At 48.7% G+C, this 25,810-nt stretch overlaps 2 protein-coding genes and 1 long non-coding RNA gene across 3 annotated transcripts in view; 1 reads left to right on the top strand and 2 right to left on the bottom strand.

Annotated features, from left to right (window-relative positions):
- LOC118382220 (thrombospondin-2-like) overlaps positions 1–23,543 on the top strand; it is a 30,269-nt gene extending 6,726 nt beyond the window's left edge. Inside the window, exons 3-8 of the mRNA XM_052510636.1 lie at positions 10,220–10,447; positions 10,553–10,683; positions 11,053–11,324; positions 15,542–15,639; positions 22,786–22,925; positions 23,464–23,543. Coding sequence (XP_052366596.1) covers positions 10,220–10,447; positions 10,553–10,683; positions 11,053–11,324; positions 15,542–15,638 — 728 coding nt within the window. The 3' untranslated portion in view covers position 15,639; positions 22,786–22,925; positions 23,464–23,543. The remainder of the gene's footprint in view (positions 1–10,219; positions 10,448–10,552; positions 10,684–11,052; positions 11,325–15,541; positions 15,640–22,785; positions 22,926–23,463) is intronic.
- A 774-nt stretch (positions 23,544–24,317) lies between these two features.
- Positions 24,318–24,828, bottom strand: LOC127925609 (uncharacterized). Its single transcript, XR_008121522.1, has 3 exons — positions 24,740–24,828; positions 24,452–24,662; positions 24,318–24,351 (listed from the first exon to the last, which is right to left on the bottom strand). It is a non-coding gene; the product is annotated as an uncharacterized LOC127925609 (long non-coding RNA).
- Positions 24,829–25,031: 203 nt separating this feature from the next.
- The window catches only part of LOC127925608 (ectonucleoside triphosphate diphosphohydrolase 1-like), a 77,928-nt gene continuing 77,149 nt past the window's right edge, over positions 25,032–25,810 (bottom strand). Inside the window, 1 exon segment of the mRNA XM_052510635.1 lies at positions 25,032–25,331. Within this exon segment, the coding sequence (XP_052366595.1) occupies positions 25,125–25,331 (207 nt within the window). The 3' untranslated portion in view covers positions 25,032–25,124.

The raw sequence follows: 25,810 nt of genomic DNA, 5'->3' as shown, positions 1-25,810 counted from the left end.
CACACACCCTACTACTTTGTTCAGACACCGTGCTGAGCTGAACTGGGATCAGTCAGACACACCGTGGTCACACACACACACACACACACACACACACACACACACACAGACAAACACACACACACACACACACACACACACACACACACACACACCAGTCATCAGCATGGGCGCGCAAAGGCAGTCTCACATATTAGTGATCAGAAAGCCCCTGTTTTCTTTTACCAGAACAATTCTGGGGATTTAATTGATCATGATCATATTCCAGACCTAGTTTGGGTTCCTCAGTGGTGGGACTGACTATATGTCTACAGATGGCTGGGTTATAACTCTATTCCTCAGTGGTGGGACTGACTATATGTCTACAGATGGCTGGGTTATAACTCTATTCCTCAGTGGTGGGACTGACTATATGTCTACAGATGGCTGGGTTATAACTCTATTCCTCAGTGGTGGGACTGACTATATGTCTACAGATGGCTGGGTTATAACTCTATTCCTCAGTGGTGGGACTGACTATATGTCTACAGATGGCTGGGTTATAACTCTATTCCTCAGTGGTGGGACTGACTATATGTCTACAGATGGCTGGGTTATAACACATTCCTCAGTGGTGGGACTGACTATATGTCTACAGATGGCTGGGTTATAACTCTACCTCACACACACACACACTGACTATATGTCTACAGATGGCTGGGTTATAACTCTATTCCTCAGTGGTGGGACTGACTATAGTGATCTACAGATGGCTGGGTTATAACTCTATTCCTCAATTGGTGGGACTGACTATATGTCTACAGATGGCTGGGTTATAACTTATTCCTCAGTGGTGGGACTGACTATATGTCTACAGATGGCTGGAATAACATTCCTCAGTGGTGGGACTGACTATATGTCTACAGATGGCTGGGTTATAACTCTATTCCTCAGTGGTGGGACTGACTATATGTCTACAGATGGCTGGGTTATAACTCTATTCCTCAGTGGTGGGACTGACTATATGTCTACAGATGGCTGGGTTATAACTCTATTCTATTGATGGAACATCTCACTACCTTCAGCACTTATGGAATGTAACATATTCGGGTGAAGGAATGCTAACCCTAACCCTCTAACCCCAACCCTAACCCCTACCCTAACCCTAACCCCTACCCTAACCCCAACCCTCTAACCCCAACCCTAACCCCTACCCTAACCCTAACCCCTAACCCTAACCCCAACCCTCTAACCCCAACCCTAACCCCTACCCTAACCCTAACCCCTACCCTAAACCCAACCCTCTAACCCCAACCCTAACCCCTACCCTAACCCTAACCCCTACCCTAACCCCAACCCTCTAACCCCAACCCTAACCCCTACCCTAACCCTAACCCCTACCCTAAACCCAACCCTAACCCCAACCCTAACCCTAACCCCTACCCCCTACCCTAAACCCAACCCTCTAACCCCAACCCTAACCCTAACCCCTACCCCCTACCCTAAACCCAACCCTCTAACCCCAACCCCAACCCTAACCCTAACCCCAACCCTCTAACCCTAAAACCCAACCCTCCCTAACCCCAACCCTAACCCCCTAACCCTAACCCCTACCCTAACCCTAACCCCTACCCTAAACCCAACCCTCTAACCCCAACCCTAACCCCTACCCTAACCCTAACCCCTACCCTAAACCCAACCCTCTAACCCTAACCCCAACCCTAAATCCAACCCTCTAACCCTAACCCCATCCCTCTAACCCTAACCCCATCCCTCTAACCCTAACCCCATCCCTCTAACCCTAACCCCAACCCTAAACCCAACCCTCTAACCCCAACCCTCTAACCCTAACCCCATCCCTCTAACCCTAACCCCAACCCCCCAACCCTAAACCCAACCCCAACCCTAACCCCAACCCTATAACCCTAACCCCATCCCTCTAACCCTAACCCCAACCCTAAACCCAACCCTCTAACCCCAACCCTCTAACCCTAACCCCATCCCTCTAACCCTAACCCCAACCCTAAACCCAACCCTCTAACCCCAACCCTCTAACCCTAACCCCATCCCTCTAACCCTAACCCCAACCCTAAACCCAACCCTCTAACCCCAACCCTCTAACCCTAACCCCATCCCTCTAACCCTAACCCCAACCCTAACCCCAACCCTCTAACCCTAACCCCATCCCTCTAACCCTAACCCCAACCCTAACCCCAACCCTCTAACCCCAACCCTCTAACCCTAACCCTAACCCTCTAACCCTAACCCCAACCCTAAACCCAACCCTCTAACCCTAACCCCAACCCTAACCCCAACCCTAACCCTAACCCTAACCCCAACCCTCTAACCCTAACCCCCTAACCCTAACCCCAACCCTAACCCCAACCCTCTAACCCTAACCCCAACCCTAACCCCAACCCTCTAACCCTAACCCCAACCCTAAACCCAACCCTAACCCTAACCCCTACCCTAAACCCAACCCTCTAACCCTAACCCCAACCCTAAACCCAACCCTCTAACCCTAACCCCAACCCCTAACCCCAACCCCCTAACCCCTAACCCTAACCCCAACCCCTAACCCTCTAACCCTAACCCCAACCCTAAACCCAACCCTCTAACCCTAACCCCAACCCTAAACCCAACCCTCCCTAACCCTAACCCTCAAACCCAACCCTCCTAACCCTAACCCCAACCCTAAACCCAACCCTCTAACCCTAACCCCAACCCTAAACCCAACCCTAACCCTAACCCCAACCCTAACCCCAACCCTCTAACCCCAACCCCAACCCTAAACCCAACCCTCTAACCCCAACCCCAACCCTAAACCCAACCCTCTAACCCTAACCCCAACCCCTCTAACCCCCCCAACCCTAAACCCAACCCTAACCCCAACCCTAACCCCAACCCCCAACCTAACCCTAACCCCAACCCTAAACCCAACCCTCTAACCCTAACCCCAACCCTAAACCCAACCCTCTAACCCTAACCCCAACCCCTAACCCCCAACCCTCTAACCCAACCCTAACCCTAACCCCAACCCTAAACCCAACCCTAACCCCAACCCCTAAACCCCCAACCCTCTAACCCTAACCCCAACCCTAACCCCAACCCTAAACCCAACCCTAACCCTAACCCCAACCCTAAACCCAACCCTCTAACCCCAACCCCTAACCCTAACCCTAACCCCTAACCCTCTAACCCTAACCCTAACCCCCAACCCTAACCCAACCCTAACCCTAACCCCAACCCTAAACCCAACCCTCTAACCCTAACCCCAACCCTAAACCCAACCCTCTAACCCTAACCCCAACCCTAAACCCAACCCCAACTAACCCTAACCCCAACCCCCAACCCTCTAACCTCTAACCCCCAACCCTCTAACCCTAACCCCAACCCTAACCCTAACCCAACCCTCTAACCCAACCCCAACCCTAAACCCAACCCTCTAACCCCAACCCTAACCCAACCCTAACCCCAACCCTAAACCCTAACCCTAACCCCAACCCTAAACCCAACCCTCTAACCCTAACCCCAACCCTAAACCCAACCCTCTAACCCTAACCCCAACCCTAAACCCAACCCTCTAACCCTAACCCCAACCCTCTAACCCTAACCCAACCCTCTAACCCTAACCCCAACCCTAAACCCAACCCTCTAACCCTAACCCCAACCCTAAACCCAACCCTCTAACCCTAACCCCAACCCTCTAACCCTAACCCCAACCCTCTAACCCTCTAACCCCAACCCCAACCCCAACCCTCTAACCCTAACCCTAACCCCAACCCTCTAACCCTAACCCCAACCCTAAACCCAACCCTCTAACCCCAACCCTAAACCCAACCCTCTAACCCTAACCCCAACCCTCTACCCCAACCCCTAACCCTAACCCCAACCCTAACCCTAAACCCAACCCTCTAACCCTAACCCCAACCCTAAACCCAACCCTCTAACCCTAACCCCAACCCTCTAACCCTAACCCCAACCCCAAACCCCCTCTAACCCTCTAACCCCCTCTAACCCTAACCCCAACCCTCTAACCCTAACCCCAACCCTAACCCCAACCCCAACCCTAAACCCAACCCTCTAACCATAACCCCAACCCTCTAACCCCAATCCCAACCCTCTAACCCTAACCCCAACCCTCTAACCCTAACCCTAAACCCAACCCTCTAACCCTAACCCCAACCCTCTAACCCTAACCCCAACCCTAATACCAACCCTCTAACCCTAACCCCAACCCTCTAACACCCTAATCCCAACCCTCTAACCCTAACCCCAACACTCTAACCCTAACCCTAATCCCAACCCTCTAACCCTAACCCTAACCCCAACCCTCTAACCCCAACCCTCTAACCCTAACCCCAACCCTCTAACCCTAACCCCAACCCTCTAACCCTAACCCCAACCCTCTAACCCTAACCCCAACCCTCTAACCATAACCCCAACCCTCTAACCCATGGGTGTCAAACTCTGGCCCGTGGGCCAAATTTGGCCCGCGGGGTAATTATATTTGGCCCGCGAGACAATACCAAATTACTACTAGAGCTGGCCCGCCGGTATTATACAGCGCATTCACCACTAATACTACAAATCCCATAATGCTCTGCTGTTTTCGCGCGCCAATCAGGACAGGACCCAGAAACGCTCTCTCCTCCGTGACAGTAGTCATAGCAACATAGACGCTACAACTGTCAGCGAGCTAACCCTTCCCAAAAATGGCGAAAAGAAAGGCAGAAAACAGGAGCTTTCTGGACAAGTGGGAGGCAGAATATCTGTTTACATATGTAAAAGACAAACCTGTTTGTCTTGTTTGTAGAGTCAACGTGGCTGTAAGTAAGGAGTACAACATTAGACGACACTATGAAACGAAACACCATGACAAATACAAGGACCTGGACATGACTCAAAGGAGCCAGAAAGTAGAGGAGATGAAAAGAAGTTTGGTTTCACAACAGAATATGTTTAAAAAAGCCACATCACAAAGCGAGGCTGCTGTAAAGGCTAGTTATATAGTGGCAGCAGAGATCGCAAAATCAGCCCGGCCCTTTAATGAGGGAGAGTTCATGAAAAAGTGCATGATGAAGGTTTGTGACCTCGTATGCCCAGAGAAAAAACAAGCATTTTCAAACGTGAGCCTGAGCAGGAACACAGTAGCTGATCGCACATGTGATCTTGCCACCAATCTGTATGACCAGCTGATGGAAAAGGGAAAAGATTTTGTTGCGTTCTCCCTCGCTGTGGATGAGAGCTGCGACGCATCTGATACTGCTCATCTGTCAGTCTTCATCCGTGGAGTGGACTCAAATCTGTGTGTTACGGAGGAGCTATTAGGATTCAAATCAATGCATGGCACAACCACAGGAAAGGAAATCTTTGAGGAGGTTTCCAAATGTGTAACTGAAATAAAGCTGCCGTGGGATAAACTCGGATTAACGACAGATGGTGCGCCAGCGTGTGCGGTAAAAAGAGTGGACTGGTGGGCATGGTTCGGGAGAAGATGCGGGAAGAGAACTGTGCAGGTGAGCTAACTGTTTACCACTGCATCATACATCAGGAAGCACTGTGTGCCAAAGCCCTAAAGATGGAACATGTTATGACCACAGTAACACAGGTAGTTAACTTTATAAGAGCCAAAGGTCTAAATCACCGCCAGTTTAAATCTTTTCTGGAGGAGTGTGGTTCGGAATACGCAGACGTGCCATATCACACAGAGGTGAGATGGCTAAGCAGAGGAAAAGTACTGAACAGATGTTTCGAGCTGCGTGAGGAAATATGTCAATTCCTGGAAACCAAAGGGAAGGATACAGCAGAGCTCCGGGAGCAAAAGTTCCTGTGTGAGCTGGCCTTTCTCTGTGACATCTCGAGCCATCTCGATGCGCTGAACCTGCAGCTTCAGGGGCGGGGGCGCATCATCACAGACATGTACGCTGCAGTGAGGGCCTTCAAAACTAAACTGTGCCTGTGGGAGAATCAGATGCTGCAAGGAAACCCTTGCCATTTTCCCTGCTGCCAATCCATAAAAGCGCAGATCTCTACCGTCGTGTTCCCATGCGCACAGTTTGCTGAAAAACTCAGTGTTCTCGCCGCTGAGTTTAGCCGGCGATTTGCCGACTTCGATGCCCAGAAATGCAAGTTTGAACTGCTTAGTAATCCCTTCGCAGTTGATGTGGAATATGCACCAACCAACATCCAAATGGATCTGATTGAACTCCAGTGCAACGACACGCTGAAGTCAAAGTATGATGCTGTGGGCGCCGCACAGTTTCCACGGTTCATCCCTGACACAATGCCTCAGCTCCGCACCCAAGCTGCTCAGATGCTCTCCATGTTCGGCAGCACTTATCTATGCGAGCAACTTTTCTCCTCGATGAAGATGACCAAAACAACTCACAGGAGACATCTGACTGATGAACATCTTCGCTCGATACTGAGGATTTCTTCAGCTCAGAGCTTGAGCCCAGACATTGATGAACTAGCATCCAAGAAGAGATGCCAGGTATCTGGCTTGGGCACATCAGATTAGACCAGTGTGCAATAATTAACGTTTTCTTTATGCACTTTTTCTTGCTACAAGGCATGGGCTTGAATGGTTGATTGATTTATTATCATTTTATTTGTAAAATTATTAGCCAGTGGAAAAAGTTGATTTTGGTATTTAAATCAGAAGGCTGCAAATAGAAAAGAGGCATACCATTTTTATTTAAATTTTATTTATTTAATAAATGAATGCCATTGATGTGTTTTTTCATTTGAAATTCGATTTTGCATGTCTCCACTATTAAATTATATATTGTATGGTAATAAGCGATGCTTGTTCCATATTCAATGTTAAAGCAAAACTTGTTTGGGTCCATATTAAAAGGTTAATTTGTTCAATGTTGGCCCGTGACTTTGTTCAGGTTTTACATTTTGGCCCACTGGGTATTTGAGTTTGACACCCCTGCTCTAACCCTAACCCAACCCTCTAACCATAACCCTCTAACCCTAACCCCAACCCTCTAACCCTAACCCTAACCATCTAACCCTAACCCTAACCCCAACCCTCTAACCCTAACCATCTAACCCCAACCCTCTAACCCCAACTCCAACACTCTAACCCCAACCCTCTAACCCTAACCCCAACCCTCTAACCCTAACCCCAACCCTCTAACCCTAACCCTCTAACCCCAACTCCAACACTCTAACCCCAACCCTCTAACCCTAACCCCAACCCTCTAACCCTAACCCTCTAACCCCAATCCTCTAACCCCAATCCTCTAACCCCAACCCTCTAACTCTAACCCCAACCCTCTAACCCCAACCCTCTAACCCTAACCCCAACCCCAACCCATACAGGTAGGGTTAGGCTTGCTCTGGACTCCAGTGAACTTACAATGTGACATGATATCCCCAGTTGATATTGACTGGGAACATGAATGACTTTCAGCTCAAAATGTTGGTTTTAAAACGCTGTTTATTTCTGTATGTTACGTTTTCGAAAATAAAACAGCATTTATTGCTGTAATGACAGGCTACATTTGCGCAGGGATTGTGCTTATTCTCCCTGTGCGTGAATGTGCCGGGGTCGCAAGCTTTGAACCACTCCTTTTTGGGGGTCACAGGTCAAAAGGTTGGGTAATCACTGAGCTAACCGAACAGATTGCTGATTTGCTGTACAGCTAGGATCAGGCGCTGTGCAAATGTCAAATTGTAGGGAGAGAGGATTCCCATAAATAAATATGCAGATCCAAAAATGGTTTGGTGAACAATAATTTGCATAGTTTGCTTTGCTCACCAGCAGTTTGGCATCAAGCAACAATTACTAGCATCGACCTACTGCTCTTTTACTGTGCTTTGCTCACCAGCAGTTTGGCATCAAGCAACAATTACTAGCATAGACCTACTGCTCTTTTGGTATGTCAACATTTCTTGAAATTGATACTTTACCAATGAAGCTTTCCATTGGAAACTGTTGTTAAATGAAATTATTACATAATCACAATGTGTTTTAGACAAGATCATGAAAAGGGCTGTCTGGTGGCCTCAACAAATAGAAGATGTTGTTACCTTGGGACTGACTATACGGTTCTATCTGCATAGTTCTTACATATTGACCACCAGTGTTCACATCTCAGAACTGTTCTGTAGTGAATTCTTCTTTCTGAAGAAATGTATTATGATCATCAGACAAATTACTGTCATCACCGAACAACAATGTGACATCATTCACTTTAACATTTCTGACAGTGTAGTGTTTTTCTGCTTGCATACCATTATTGCTGGCTAGATTAGCCTACACCATACTTAGAGGGAGATGGCAAAGACGTGTTCTGATTGGTCCATCTGTATTTGTTCAGGCCAGTGATTGGATTGCAGATATAATCATATAGCACCAAGTTCAAATGGGTTTATGTAGATAGAACCTTCTAGTCTCAAGGTCTCCACTTGTAGATAGAACCTTCTAGTCCCAAGGTCTCCACTTGTAGATAGAACCTTCTAGTCCCAAGGTCTCCACTTGGAGATAGAACCTTCTAGTCCCAAGGTCTCCACTTGTAGATAGAACCTTCTAGTCCCAAGGTCTCCACTTGTGGATAGAACCTTCTTGTCCCAAGGTATCCACTTGTAGATAGAACCTTCTAGTCCCAAGGTATCCACTTGTAGATAGAACCTTCTAGTCCCAAGGTCTCCACTTGTAGATAGAACATTCTAGTCCCAAGGTCTCCACTTGAAGATAGAACCTTCTAGTCCCATGGTCTCCACTTGTAGATAGAACCTTCTAGTCCCAAGGTCTCCACTTGTAGATAGAACCTTCTAGTCCCAAGGTATCCACTTGTAGATAGAACCTTCTAGTCCCAAGGTCTCCACTTGTGGATAGAACCTTCTTGTCCCAAGGTCTCCACTTGAAGATAGAACATTCTCGTCTCAAGGTCTCCACTTGAAAATAGAACCTTCTCGTCTCAAGGTCTCCACTTGTAGATAGAACCTTCTAGTCCCAAGGTCTCCACTTGTGGATAGAACCTTCTTGTCCCAAGGTCTCCACTTGAAGATAGAACATTCTCGTCTCAAGGTCTCCACTTGAAAATAGAACCTTCTCGTCTCAAGGTCTCCACTTGAAGATAGAACCTTCTAGTCCCAAGGTCTCCACTTGAAAATAGAACCTTCTCGTCTCAAGGTCTCCACTTGTAGTTGAACAAGTCATTGCATGTATATATTTTTTTACTCGACTTGAAAAAATGTGTGACTCGACTTACTCTTAGAATGCACGACTTGGCCTGGACTCGAGACTCGACCCTTTCTACTTGGGACTCGACTTGAGACTCGTACCTTGTGACTTGAAACTTGCTTGTGATTCAAATAATAGTGAGTCTGGCACACAAACACGCACATATACACACACCACATATACACACACACACACACACACACACACACACACACACACACACACACACACACACACACATATATACACAAACACATATACACACACACATATACACACACCACATATACATACACACACAAACACACACACACATATATACACACGCACATATACACACACCACATATACACAAACACATATACACACACACCACATTATTAGTGTGTTTGTACCGTTATCAGTCTCTGTAAGGATGACTTTGATAATGATATTACCTCTCTCTCTCCTCTCTCTCTCCTCTGTCTCTAGATGATGGTCGTGGTGATGCTTGTAAAGATTACTTTGATAATGATATTACTTTCTCTCCTCTCCCTGTCTCTCTCTCCTCTCCCTCTCTCTCTCTCCTCTCTCTCTCCTCTCCCTGTCTCTCTCTCCTCTCTCTCCTCTCCCTCTCCTCTGTCTCTCTCTCTCCTCTCCCTCCCTCTCTCTCTCTCTCTCCTCTCCCTGTCTCTCTCCTCTCTCTCCTCTCCCTCTATCTCTCCTCTCTGTCTCTGTCTCTCTCTCCTCTCCCTGTCTCTCTCTCCTCTGTCTCTCTCTCCTCTCCCTGTCTCTCTCTCGTTCTCCTCTTTTCTGTCTCTCCTCTCTCTCTCCTCTCTCCCTCTCTCTCTCTCCTCTGCCTCTCTCTCCTCTCCTTGTCTTGCTCTCCTCTCCCTTTCTCTCTCCTCTGTCTCCCTCTCTCTCTATCCTCTCTCTCTCTCTCTCTCTCTCTCTCTCTCTCTCTCTCTCTCTCTCTCTCTCTCTCTCTCTCTCTCTCTCTCTCTCTCTCTCTCTCTCCTGTCTCTCTCCTCTCCCTGTCTGTCTCTCCTCTGTCTCTAGATGATGGTCGTGGTGATGCTTGTAAGGATGACTTTGATAATGACAGTATACCAGATGCACTAGATGTTTGCTCAGAGAACAGTGGTATTGGAGTTACAGACTTCAGGAAGTTTCAGACGGTTCTGTTGGACCCTCGGGGGACCACTCAGTCTGACCCTCTGTGGGTGGTCCGAGGACACGGAACCGAACTGCTACAGACTGCAAACTCTGACCCTGGCATCGCCTTGGGTACGACCCCTAACCTCTTACCTAAGACCGCATTAACGCTGATCTGGGTGGTGATTGTGTGTAGTTTTCATGTGCGTTTGTGAATGTGTGTGTGTGTGTTCTCAGGTTTTGATGAGTTCCGTGCGGTAGACTTCAGTGGGACATTCTACGTGAACACAGACCGTGATGATGACTATGTAGGGTTTGTGTTCTCCTTCCAGTCCAGCAGACGGTTCTACGTTGTCATGTGGAAACAGGTCAGTCAGGAGTACACACACACACTGACCTCTGACCTCTAACCCTGCCAGGTCAGCCAGTCCTGACCTCTTACCTCAAACCTCTTACCTCTAACCCTGCCCGGTCAGCCAGTCCTGACCTCTTACCTCTAACCCTGCCAGGTCAGCCAGTCCTGACCTCTGACCTCTAACCCTGCCAGGTCAGCCAGTCCTGACCTCTGACCTCTAACCCTGCCCGGTCAGCCAGTCCTGACCTCTGACCTCTAACCCTGCCCGGTCAGCCAGTCCTGACCTCTGACCTCTAACCCTGCCCGGTCAGCCAGTCCTGACCTCTGACCTCTAACCCTGCCCGGTCAGCCAGTCCTGACCTCTGACCTCTAACCCTGCCAGGTCAGCCAGGCTTACTGGGAGAAGAGTCCTTCCAGGGCATTTGGGAACGCTGGTGTCTCTCTCAAAGTGGTCAACTCAAACTCAGGCCCTGGGGAGGCCCTCCCGCAACGCCCTGTGGCACACAGGAAACACCATACAGCAGGTAACTCAGGCCCTGGGGAGGCCCTCCGCAACGCCCTGTGGCACACAGGAAACACCATACAGCAGGTAACTCAGGCCCTGGGGAGGCCCTCCGCAACGCCCTGTGGCACACAGGAAACACCATACAGCAGGTAACTCAGGCCCTGGGGAGGCCCTCCGCAACGCCCTGTGGCACACAGGAAACACCATACAGCAGGTACACACAGGAAACACTACACAGCAGGTACACACAGGAAACACCACACAGCAGGTACACACAGGAAACACCATACAGCAGGTAACACAGGAAACACCATACAGCAGGTACACACAGGAAACGCCATACAGCAGGTACACACAGGAAACACCATACAGCAGGTACACACAGGAAACACCATACAGCAGGTACACACAGGAAACACCATACAGCAGGTACACACAGGAAACACTACACAGCAGGTACACACAGGAAACACTACACAGCAGGTACACACAGGAAACACTACACAGCAGGTACACACAGGAAACACTACACAGCAGGTACACACAGGAAACACCATACAGCAGGTACACACAGGAAACACCATACAGCAGGTACACACAGGAAACACTACACAGCAGGTACACACAGGAAACACTACACAGCAGGTACACACAGGAAACACTACACAGCAGGTACACACAGGAAACACCATACAGCAGGTACACACAGGAAACACCATACAGCAGGTACACACAGGAAACACCATACAGCAGGTACACACAGGAAACACTACACAGCAGGTACACACAGGAAACACCATACAGCAGGTACACACAGGAAACGCCATACAGCAGGTACACACAGGAAACACCATACAGCAGGTACACACAGGAAACGCCATACAGCAGGTACACACAGGAAACACCACACAGCAGGTACACACAGGAAACACCATACAGCAGGTACACACAGGAAACACCATACAGCAGGTACACACAGGAAACGCCATACAGCAGGTACACACAGGAAACACCACACAGCAGGTACACACAGGAAACACCATACAGCAGGTACACACAGGAAACACCATACAGCAGGTACACACAGGAAACGCCATACAGCAGGTAACACAGGAAACACCATACAACAGGTACACACAGGAAACACCATACAGCAGGTACACACAGGAAACACCATACAGCAGGTACACACAGGAAACACCATACAGCAGGTACACACAGGAAACACCATACAGCAGGTACACACAGGAAACACTACACAGCAGGTAACACAGGAAACACCACACAGCAGGTACACACAGGAAACACTACACAGCAGGTAACACAGGAAACACCACACAGCAGGTACACACAGGAAACACCACACAGCAGGTACACACAGGAAACACTACACAGCAGGTACACACAGGAAACACCACACAGCAGGTACACACAGGAAACACTACACAGCAGGTACACACAGGAAACACCATACAGCAGGTACACACAGGAAACACCACACAGCAGGTACACACAGGAAACACCATACAGCAGGTACACACACAAAACACCACACAGCAGGTACACACAGGAAACACCATACAGCAGGTACACACAGGAAACACTACACAGCAGGTACACACAGGAAACACCATACAGCAGGTACACACAGGAAACACTACACAGCAGGTACACACAGGAAACACTACACAGCAGGTACACACAGGAAACACCACACAGCAGGTACACACAGGAAACACCATACAGCAGGTACACACAGGAAACGCCACACAGCAGGTACACACAGGAAACACCATACAGCAGGTACACACAGGAAACACCATACAGCAGGTACACACAGGAAACACTACACAGCAGGTACACACAGGAAACACTATACAGCAGGTACACACAGGAAACACTACACAGCAGGTACACACAGGAAACACTACACAGCAGGTACACACAGGAAACACTACACAGCAGGTACACACAGGAAACGCCATACAGCAGGTACACACAGGAAACACCACACAGCAGGTACACACAGGAAACACTATACAGCAGGTACACACAGGAAACACTACACAGCAGGTACACACAGGAAACACTATACAGCAGGTACACACAGGAAACACCACACAGCAGGTACACACAGGAAACACCACACAGCAGGTACACACAGGAAACACTATACAGCAGGTACACACAGGAAACACTATACAGCAGGTACACACAGGAAACACCACACAGCAGGTACACACAGGAAACACTACACAGCAGGTACACACAGGAAACACCACACAGCAGGTACACACAGGAAACATTATACAGCAGGTACACACAGGAAACATTATACAGCAGGTAACACAGGAAACACCATACAGCAGGTAACACAGGAAACATTATACAGCAGGTAACACAGGAAACACTACACAGCAGGTACACACAGGAAACACTATACAGCAGGTACACACAGGAAACACTATACAGCAGGTACACACAGGAAACATTATACAGCAGGTACACACAGGAAACACTATACAGCAGGTACACACAGGAAACATTATACAGCAGGTACACACAGGAAACACTATACAGCAGGTACACACAGGAAACACTACACAGCAGGTACACACAGGAAACACTACACAGCAGGTACACACAGGAAACACTACACAGCAGGTACACACAGGAAACGCCATACAGCAGGTACACACAGGGAACACCACACAGCAGGTACACACAGGAAACACTATACAGCAGGTACACACAGGAAACACTACACAGCAGGTACACACAGGAAACACTATACAGCAGGTACACACAGGAAACACCACACAGCAGGTACACACAGGAAACACCACACAGCAGGTACACACAGGAAACACTATACAGCAGGTACACACAGGAAACACTATACAGCAGGTACACACAGGAAACACCACACAGCAGGTACACACAGGAAACACTACACAGCAGGTACACACAGGAAACACCACACAGCAGGTACACACAGGAAACATTATACAGCAGGTACACACAGGAAACATTATACAGCAGGTAACACAGGAAACACCATACAGCAGGTAACACAGGAAACATTATACAGCAGGTAACACAGGAAACACTACACAGCAGGTACACACAGGAAACACTATACAGCAGGTACACACAGGAAACACTATACAGCAGGTACACACAGGAAACATTATACAGCAGGTACACACAGGAAACACTATACAGCAGGTACACACAGGAAACATTATACAGCAGGTACACACAGGAAACACTATACAGCAGGTAACACAGGAAACATTATACAGCAGGTAACACAGGAAACACTACACAGCAGGTACACACAGGAAACACTATACAGCAGGTACACACAGGAAACATTATACAGCAGGTACACACAGGAAACATTATACAGCAGGTAACACAGGAAACACCACACAGCAGGTACACACAGGAAACATTATACAGCAGGTAACACAGGAAACACCACACAGCAGGTACACAAAGGAAACACCACACAGCAGGTACACACAGGAAACACCACACAGCAGGTACACACAGGAAACACCATACAGCAGGTAACACAGGAAACACTACACAGCAGGTACACAAGGAAGCACCACACAGCAGGTACACACAGGAAACACTATACAGCAGGTACACACAGAAACACCACACAACAGGTACACACAGCAGGTACACACAGGAAACACCACACAGCAGGTACACACAGAAACACCACACAGCAGGTACACACAGCAGGTACACACAGGAAACACTATACAGCAGGTACACACAGAAACACCACACAACAGGTACACACAGCAGGTACACACAGGAAACACCACACAGCAGGTACACACAGAAACACCACACAGCAGGTACACACAGCAAACACCACACAGCAGGAACACACAGGAAACACCACACAGCAGGAACACACAGGAAACACAATACAGAAGGCACACACAGCAGGTACACACAGGAAACAGCAGGTACAAATAGCAGGTACACACGGGAAACATTATACAGCAGGTAACACAGGAAACACCACACAGCAGGTACACAGGAAACACCATACAGTAGGTACACACAGGAAACACCACATAGCAGGTACACACAGGAAACACCACACAGCGTGTACACACAGGAAACACCACACAGCAGGTACACACAGGAAACACAGGAAACACCATACAGCAGGTACACACAGGAAACACCACACAGCGTGTACACACAGGAAACACCACACAGCAGGTACACACAGGAAACACCACACAGTAGGTACATCCAGGAAACACCATACAGCAGGTACACACAGGACACACACCTCTAACCCTGAAGTAAACCTATGTGTGTGGGTCCTTAGGTTCGCACACTGTGGCACGACCCCAACAACATGGGCTGGAAGGACTACACTGCCTACCGCTGGCACCTCATCCACCGACCCAAGACCGGCTTCATAAGGTACTTAACCTCCAACCCATAACACAAACCCTAACTCTAAATCTAAATCTAACTTTAACCCTAACTCTAACATTATCTCTAACTCTAACTTTAACCCTAACCCTAACCTTATCTCTAACTCTTACCCTAACCCTAACTCTAACCCAAAAAAGGCCCCTAGGCCCATAGGCCAAAAAGCCACTGCCCTGGCCTGGCCTGGCCTGGGACAAAAGCCACTGCCCTGGCCTGGTACCTCCATATGCATATAGGGCTTGAGAGGACACATACAGGCCTAAAGGCCCTAACTCCCTATCCGGGTTACAGGCCTTTCTATGGGCATGAGAGGACACATACAGGCCTAAAGGTCATCACTCAATATCCAGGAACAGGCCTCTATCTGGGCATGAGAGGACACATACAGGCCTACAGGCCTTAACTCCCTATCCGGGTTACAGGCCTCATCACTCACTCAATATCCAGGAACAGGCCTCTCTCTCCTGGGATGAGAGGACACATACAGGCCTAAAGGCCTTAACTCCCTATCCGGGAACAGGCCTCTCTCTCCGGGCATGAGAGGACACATAAAGGCCTTTAGGACCTCACTCATCACCCGGGTAACACCCCTATATTTCCGGGAATGATTCCAGCAGGGGACACCCCCCACCTCCACAACCTCGCACACCAGGTGAACCAGGGCACCCACTCTTAAGCTCCCTTCCCCGGACTACAAAGCATATAGCCGCGCTGTTACGAACCCCGTGCACCTGGTGACCCAAACCGGATGTCGTGCACCTGGTCACCCTAAGGCCACACTAATGGGTTACCAAGTGCTGGTGGTACTTTCCAGCTGGGCACCCACCTTTTTTAGTCCGCTTGCCCACTCTCTCTCTGGGTCTCTGGACTCTGGATTCTGGACTTTGGGTTACCAGGTGCCGGTGGTACTTTGCAGCCGGGCACCCACCTTTCTTAGTCCGCTTGCCCACTCTCTCTCTGGGCCTCTGGACTCTGGACTCTGGGTTACCAGGTGCCGGTGGTACTTTCCAGCCGGGCACCCACCTTTCTTAGTCCGCTTGCCCACTCTCTCTCTGGGCCTCTGGACTCTTTCCCTTTTCTGTATACCTGTATACCTGGTAACTCATTTGTATTGAAGGATGAAGGTGGAGGAAGACGCCTTCCGTCCCGAAAGAAGGTTCGGCGCTCGATCCCGATACGAGCTTTAAGATACGCTATTGGAGCTGGAATTACCGCTGCTGCTGGCACCATACTTGATCCTCGTTAATGGATCCTCGTTAAAGGATTTAAAGTGTACTCATTCCAATTACAGGGCCTCGAAAGAGTCCTGTATTGTTATTTTTCATCACTACCTCCCGAGTCGGGAGTGGGTAATTTGCGCGCCTGCTGCCTTCCTTGGATGTGGTAGCCATTTCTCAGGCTCCCTCTCCGGAATCGGACCCTGATTCCCCGTTACCCGTGGTAACCATGGTAGGCACAGAAAGTACCATCGACAGTTGATAGGGCGGACATTCAAATGAGACGTCTCCGCCACAAAGGCCACGCGATCGGCTCAAAGTTATCTAGAGTCACCAAAGCGGCCGGGGCAACCGAGATTGGCCCGCATGGGTTTTGGGTCTGATAAATGCACGCATCCCCGGAGGTCAGTGCTCGTTGGCATGTATTAGCTCTAGAATTGCCACAGTTATCCAAGTAACGTTGGAGCGATCAAAGGAACCATAACTGATTTAATGAGCCTTTCGCAGTTTCACTCTACCGGCCGTGTGTACTTAGACTTGCATGGCTTCATATTTTAGACAAGCATATACTACTGGCAGGATCAACCAGGTAGCCACTCATTTACATTACATTTACATTTAAGTCATTTAGCAGACGCTCTTATCCAGAGCGACTTACAAATGGTGCATACACCTTATGACATCCAGTGGAAGAGCCACTTGCATCTAAATCTTTTTTTTTTTTTGGGGGGGGGGGGGGGAATGAGGATTTCTTACCCTTACTTACCCTATCCTAGGTATTCCTTGAAGAGGTGGGGTTTCAGGTGTCTCCGGAAGGTGGTGATTGACTCCGCTGTCCTGGCGTCGTGAGGGAGTTTGTTCCACCATTGGGGGGCCAGAGCAGCGAACAGTTTTGACTGGGCTGAGCGGGAACTGTACTTCCTCAGTGGTAGGGAGGCGAGCAGGCCAGAGGTGGATGAACGCAGTGCCCTTGTTTGGGTGTAGGGCCTGATCAGAGCCTGGAGGTACTCACAACATAGAGGTTGTACCTGGTCACACTAAGCAAAGAATAACCAGGGGCCGGTCCTATCCCGTCAGGGGAGGAGGCCCTGGTGCAATCCACCGTGCGCCCAGCGGGAGGCCCTGAACTGCCCATGACCGAGGCCACAGGTGCCGGGGTGCCGCTCGAGAGGTCTCTTGTCTAGCTGGAGGGTACATTCGGAACGCCATCAACCGGGCAAAAACAGAAACACAACCTCGGTCAGACCGCTTGGGTCAGCCGGGTAGGTCCACTTTAAAGACAGGGTTTGAGAATATGTGTCTGTGGCGCCGATGCGTTACGGGATGACCATCACCACATGCTTCGCAGCCTGGGTGTGTCACTCCCCGCACCGGAACACCAATGAAGGGCCACTGGGTCAGACAGTTCGGCTGGATCTCGCACGAACGGTGCGTGGCTGGAGTGTATTGAAATAGGGGGTCAATCGTCTCTGAAAGGGGGTCCCCAGATAGAGGCCAATCCACGTGGGGCGGGAGGAACAATCCATCAGAACACCAGCCAAAGGCCGGCCGATAGAGGCCCTCCCAAGTGGAAAACGGATGCAAATCGGTCAGAGGAAATTACACTGGCTGGACAACAGAGGAGAACCATGGAGACGCACCGTGAACCAAGAGTGGGACTGGACTGGAGAGCTAGCCCTCACCGGGGATAAACAATCACCAAGAGGTTGCCAAAGCGACGGGCACCTTCATTGGACCAGAACCATGGTCATTGATGAACCAAACCCACAAGGTAATGGGATAGAGCACCTGCCCAGGACAGAGCTCAATATCCTCCCACCACCAAGCTGGGAAACATGGATCAAAAGTTAGGACAAATCGGGCGCCGAAGGGGCTGGTCAAACCACCAAACGGCCCCCGGCAGAAAAGGTCCAAAGTACCATGGTTCTGAGGGGCTCACATCCCTCAAAAGTGTCCATTACCCATTTTCTATACGGGCTGAGCAGTTTGACACCACCCCCGTCTCTCTAGGACATGGAAGTCTTGTTGTCAAAAACCAGGTTTCTGATTTCGCACCGGTACCTGTCTGGTCCACCCGCCACTGAGTGTGTCATTAACGGGCAGGCCAAATTTTCGACATAAGCCCTGAACCTCACAGGGCTTCTGTGTGCCCCGCCATTGGGGGTCAAATTCAGGTACACCAAAACGTGAATAAATCAAAAAGTACACCTCCAATCTGGATGTTTTTTTTTTACACGAAAGGGCACATATAGACGAGCATTTCCATTTAATTGAAACCGTTTTTGTATAAAACATTTTAATAGGAAATCGTGTTTTAAGTTTTGGTGAAAAAAGTGCACGTTACAGGGCGCATAGGTGCCTGTGGATGCTAACTTGTTTTACATGGTGTAATTGTTGCCCATCACGAGAGCAACAGAGGGTATGAGCCGAAATTTGGGACCTCTAGCCCTTCGGGAAGTATTTTTAATCATTTTTTGAACATTAGTGCCAAATTGTCACCTGGTGATTGAAAATCGGCATGTGGTAACCCAAAATGAAACACGGTTCTATATGCATTTACCGGGCTCCCTAACATTCATGCCCGCTATGGGAGTACTCTACTACGGCCCTCTATGAATGGGGGCCGTCCTGAGTGATTTATGGAAGGTTTAAAATATTTTTGTGGATGCGGATTAGTATTGGCATATATGCACCTGGTAACCCAAAAGTTAAAATACGGTTCTAAATGCATTTACCGGGCATTCTAATATTAATGCCCGCTATGTGAGCACCCTACTACGGCCCTCTATCAATGGGGGCCGTCCTGAGTGCTTTATGGAAGGTTTAAAATATTTTTGTGGATGCGGATTAGGATATACCTCTGTGCAACTGGTGATTGAAAATAGGCACTTGGTAACCCAAAAATTAAAAAATATGGTTCTAAATACATTTACCGGGACTCCTAATATTCATGCCCCCTATGGGAGTAGCGTACTACTGGGGAAAATTCACAGGAGGGCGCCAAAGGTACATTTATGGAGGTTTCAAAAATAGTTGTGAAAAAAGTCCAAACATTTCAAAAATTGCACTGTTTTATGTGCAACTGGTGATTGAAAATAGGCACCTGGTAACCCAAAATGAAACACATTTTTAATAATTTTAATGCATAATGACACAAATATGAGGGTGAATTTAACACAAATATACCTCATTTAATCAGTTAATCATGGATTTATTTAACCCTCAATCAGTGTCCGGGCCCGGCTGGCATTTTGGGCAAATTACGGTACCGGTAGTGCCGTGCCTGCGTTTCCAGAGAGTGACACATATGGTCAGCAACAGTTCCCCGGTCTGTAACTGAGCCTTGGTTAAAGTTCAACATGGCAACACTGCGTCGAATTGTACCGAAGGTCACTTTACTTCCAATGCCAAACTCTGCAAATATTTGGCCCACATACTTTCACAGATTACTGTACGGTTGACCACGGGATGTGATAAAGAAGAGTTCTGTGTCTGAGGTCATTCCACTCAGATGAGGCCTGATTTGATGGAATCGTTGAAGCCAAGTGTATTCCTCCTCACATATAACAATTCTGCACTCCCCGAAGCTATAGTTTGTTTTGTGGCTCGCAACGCACATCTGATAACCCCCACTTTCCGGGGTTACTTCAGTAAAATCACTCTCACTGAACATGGTGACTGGGGATTGTCGAGTGCCATTAAATATGGCCAACCGGCTGGACATGAGAGCTGCAAACCTACGCCTGTCAGAGCAGGTGGCTCGGACCTCCAACCTACTGAGAACTGAAGGAATTGCTTGATTACTTAGCTCAACAAAGCGTTTTAACTCCGCAGCGCTGAGCACCTCGTCCCTGCAGCGTTTGCAAAATTTTGCCCTGTGCGTTGCCTGGCTCTGCCGCAAGTCCCTGTCCATCTTCGCCAAGCAGAGTAACATCTTTCGAATTCCACTGACCTTAGCTTGCATACCATTTGGCCGGAACTGAATAAGATAATTCAGGAAACCTCGAACATCGGCTCGGTACATTTTTAACGTGGTTGGTGCCAAACCACGGCCGTCACATCTGACCATACCACTCAGACACACGTCTGTAGTTATCCAGAAAACACAGTCCTTCATCGGCCTTGCCCTCTGACATAATGCGGAGGAATTCCTGTACTCGGGACATACTGGTGCGACTATTGTCAATTTGTTTAACTGAAGGGTTTCTACCCGTAATATAGTGTTCATATTGAGTCAAAATTGCATTACTCCAAACCTCAATTCTGGACGGCACACCGCCGTCTTCATCACTCTCGCTCTCCGTGGAAGTCGCCACGACGCAGCCTTGCTCCCCGGTTCCGAGCACGGTTCACTACCGGCCTGACTGGTTGGCTGCACCGCCGCCGACGCACCTGCTGTCTGCTCACCCTCATCCACTGCTGATCCACCACGCTGACTGCTCACCCTCGTCCACCAGCTGCTGATCCACCACCGCTGACTGCTCACCCTCGTCCACCAGCTGCTGATCCACCACGGCTGACTGCTCACCCTCGTCCCCCAGCTGCTGATCCACCACGGCTGACTGACTTCCACCCTCGTCCCCAGCTCCACCAGCTGCTGATCCACCACGGCTGACTGCTCACCCTCGTCCCCCAGCTGCTGATCCACCACCGCTGACTGCTCACCCTCGTCCACCAGCTGCTGCTCCACGGACAACTCACTTTCAAAACATTGCAAAATCACAGGGTTCTCCAGCCGCGGTTCAACACCATTGTCAGGCTGCATATACTGCCCCCGAGCTGCTGTCTCTCAGTCGAAACTCGGCTGATTGCATAGCATTCGTCCATTCCATAGTACTGGGCTTAAGTGCATGTACAGACTTCAAATGTCGATCTAGCCGCACTATATTCTGCTTGGAACAAAGTCCACAGTCTGCTGTCACTTGGCTCTGCTCCACTCAACCTCGCTTCCCTCCTGCCTTCCTCCGTGTCTCTTTGTTTGCTCCACCCAACCTAACCCTAACTAACCCTAACCCTAACTAACTCTAACAATAACTAACCCTAACTAACCTTAACTAACCCTAACCCTAACTAACTCTAACCAACCCCTAACTCTAACCTCTAGCCCTAACTAACCCTAACCCTAACTAACCCTAACTAACTCTAACCCCAACTAATCCTAACCTAACTAACTCTAACCCTAACTAACTCTAACCCTGACTAACCCTAACTAACTCTAACCTCTAATCCTAACTAATCCGAACTAACTCTAACCTCTAACCCTAACTAACCCTAACCCTAACTAACTCTAACCCTAACTAACCCTAACCCTAACTAACCCTAACTCTAACTAACTCTAACCTCTAACCCTAACTAATTCTAACCCTAACTAACTCTAGCCTCTAACCCTAACTAGCTGTAACCCTAACTAACCCTAACTACCTCTAACATCTAACCCTAACTAACTGTAACCCTAACTAACTCTAACCCAACAGTAACTCCTATCCTCATCCACCTACCCAATACTGGCTTCATTAGGTATCTAATTAACCTCTGAACTTTGGCATCTAACCTCTTTGTGTATGTGCAGTAGTGGTCTTTGATGGTGTCTCTTCCAGCTGACTCGGGGTGTGTGTGTGTGTGTGTGTGTGAACGTGTGTGTGCGTGTGTGTGTGTGTGTGTGCAGGATAGTGGTGTCTGAGCAGGTCCATCCTAGCTGACTCGGGGTGTGTGCGTGTGTGTGCGTGTGTGTGCGTGTGTGTGTGTGTGTGTGTGTGTGTGTGTGGACTGTGTGTGTGTGTGTGTGTGTCCATGTGTGTGTGTGTGTAGGATAGTGGTGTCTGAGGGCAGGTCCATCCTGCTGACTGTGGGTGTGTGTGTGTGTGTGTGTGTGTGTGTGTGTGTGTGTGTGTGTGTGTGTGTGTGTGTGTGTGTGTAGGATAGTGGTGTCTGAGGGCAGGTCCATCCTAGCTGACTCTGGGCCGGTGTATGACAGAACTCTGGCTGGAGGGAGACTCGGACTGTTTGTCTTCTCACAAGAACACATCCTCTTCTCTGACCTCAGATACACCTGTAGAGGTGACACACACACACACACACACACACACACACACACACACACACACACACACACACACACACACACACACACACACACACACACACACACACACACACACACACACACACACACACACACACACGCACACATCCTCTTCTCTGACCTCAGATACACCTGTAGAGGTGAGACACACACACACACACACACACACACACACACACACACACACACACACACACACACACACACACACACACACACACACATCACACACTTCTCTGACCTCAGATACACCTGTAGAGGTGACACACACACACACACACACACACACACACACACACACACACACACACACACACACACACACACACACAACACACACACACACACACACACACACATCCTCTTCTCTGACCTCAGATAGGTGACACACACACAAACATACACCCATACAAATACACAGACACACACGCACACCTACACAAACATACAGACACACACACACAAGTCATTAAAGTACATTTTTTGTGTTTTTCTTCTCCCAATCTCTTCCAGATAACTGAGATCTGTTCATACTGAGATAATGCTGCACCCCTCCGTCCTCCATCCTCCTCCAGTCCTCCCTCCACCACTCCTCACCCTCCACCACTCCAGTCCTCCCTCCTCCAGTCCTCCCTGGACCAATTCACCCTCCTCCAGTCCTCCCTTCCACCACTTCACCCTCCTCCAGTCCTCCCTCCACCACTTCACCCTCCTCCAGTCCTCCCTCCTCCAGTCCTCCCTCTTCCAGTCCTCCCTGGACCACTTCACCCTCCTCCAGTCCTCCCTTCCACCACTTCACCCTCCTCCAGTCCTCCCTCCTCCAGTCCTCCCTGGACCACTTCACCCTCCTCCAGTCCTCCCTTCCACCACTTCACCCTCCTCCAGTCCTCCCTCCACCACTTCACCCTCCTCCAGTCCTCCCTCCACCACTTCACCCTCCTCCAGTCCTCCCTCCACCACTTCACCCTCCTCCAGTCCTCCGTCCACCACTTCACCCTCCTCCAGTCCTCCCTCAACCACTTCACCCTCCTCCAGTCCTCCGTCCACCAATTCACCCTCCTCCAGTCCTCCCTGCACAACTTCACCCTCCTTCAGTCCTCCCTCCACCACTTCACCCTCCTCCAGTCCTCCCTCCACCACTTCACCCTCCTCCAGTCCTCCCTCTACCACTTCACCCTCCCTCCAGTCCTCTCTCGACCACTTCACCCTCCTCCAGTCCTCCCTCCACCACTTCACCCTCCTCCAGTCCTCCCTCCACCACTTCACCCTCCTCCAGTCCTCCCTCCACCACTTCACCCTCCTCCAGTCCTCCCTCCTCCAATCCTGTACAAACCTGTTATAAACCTGTTCATATAGTCAATACAAACCTGTTATAAACCTGTTCATATAGTCAATACAAACCTGTTATACACCTGTTCATATAGTCAATACAACCTGTTATAAACCTGTTATAAACCTGTTCATATAGTCAATACAAACCTGTTATAAACCTGTTACAAACCTGTTATAAACCTGTTATAAACCTGTTATAAACCTGTTATAAACCTGTTATAAACCTGTTCATATAGTCAATACAACCTGTTATAAACCTGTTCATATAGTCAATACAAACCTGCTATAAACCTGTTCATATAGTCAATACAAACCTGTTATAAACCTGTTCATATAGTCAATACAACCTGTTATAAACCTGTTCATATAGTCAATACAACCTTTTATAAACCTGTTATAAACCTGTTCATATAGTCAATACAACCTGTTATAAACCTGTTCATATAGTCAATACAACCTGTTATAAACCTGTTCATATAGTCAATACAAACCTGTTATAAACCTGTTATAAACCTGTTATAAACCTGTTATAAACCTGTTCATATAGTCAATCTGTAATTTTGACATAACCTTGAATATAAACCTATTTCATTTGAACATTCTTTCAAAGAGACAGTAAATGACAGTAAGGTCAGTTTGTTTTATACATCTGAACCTTTACTGGAGAATAAGAACCATGACAACATGAGATACATTTTATAAACATCAACATCATGTTCACATAGTTCACACACACACACACACACACACACACAACACACACACACACACACACACACACACACACACACACACACACACACACACACACACACACAGTGTCCTTATGGTGTCCAGCGTGTCTATATCATCTGTGTCTGGGAGTTGCGGCGCGGCCACAGGAATCGGAAACAGAGGAAGAGGAGGAAGAAGAGGAGAAGAGAGATGAAGAAGAGGAGGGTGACGTAGCCGGCGTGAGGAAGAGGAGGAGTGTCTGGAGCCTCGGCTGGAATCATATTGGTCAGATTCAGCATGTAGCCCAACGTCCAACCTGCATCACTACCTGAAATCTACACACACGCACACACACACGCACACACACACACACGCACGCACAAGCACACACAGACACACACATCACAGTCAGTGTTGAAGATATATTTCAGAAAGTCAAGAAAACATTGTTTAGGTCATGATATTGAATCTAAATTATTGGTATTTTGGTATTTTATTAGGATCCCCATTAGCTGTTGCAAAAGCAGCAGCTAATCTTCCTGGCGTCCACACAAACCATGAACTACATGGACAGAACTACATAGATTTAAAAAAGGCACACATAGCCTACACATCCATACATCCACATAGCCTACATATCAATACATCCACGTAGCCTACATATCAATACATCTACACATCCACACAGCCTACACATCCATACATCCACGTAGCCTACACATCCATACATCCACGTAGCCTACATATCAATACATCCACGTAGCCTACACATCAATACATCCACGTAGCCTACATATCCTACATCTCTGTAGCC

The sequence above is a fragment of the Oncorhynchus keta genome, unplaced genomic scaffold (genome assembly GCF_023373465.1).
Source record: "Oncorhynchus keta strain PuntledgeMale-10-30-2019 unplaced genomic scaffold, Oket_V2 Un_contig_5919_pilon_pilon, whole genome shotgun sequence".
In the NCBI taxonomy this organism is placed as follows: domain Eukaryota; kingdom Metazoa; phylum Chordata; class Actinopteri; order Salmoniformes; family Salmonidae; genus Oncorhynchus; species Oncorhynchus keta.
This window is presented reverse-complemented; position numbering and strand designations above follow the sequence as displayed.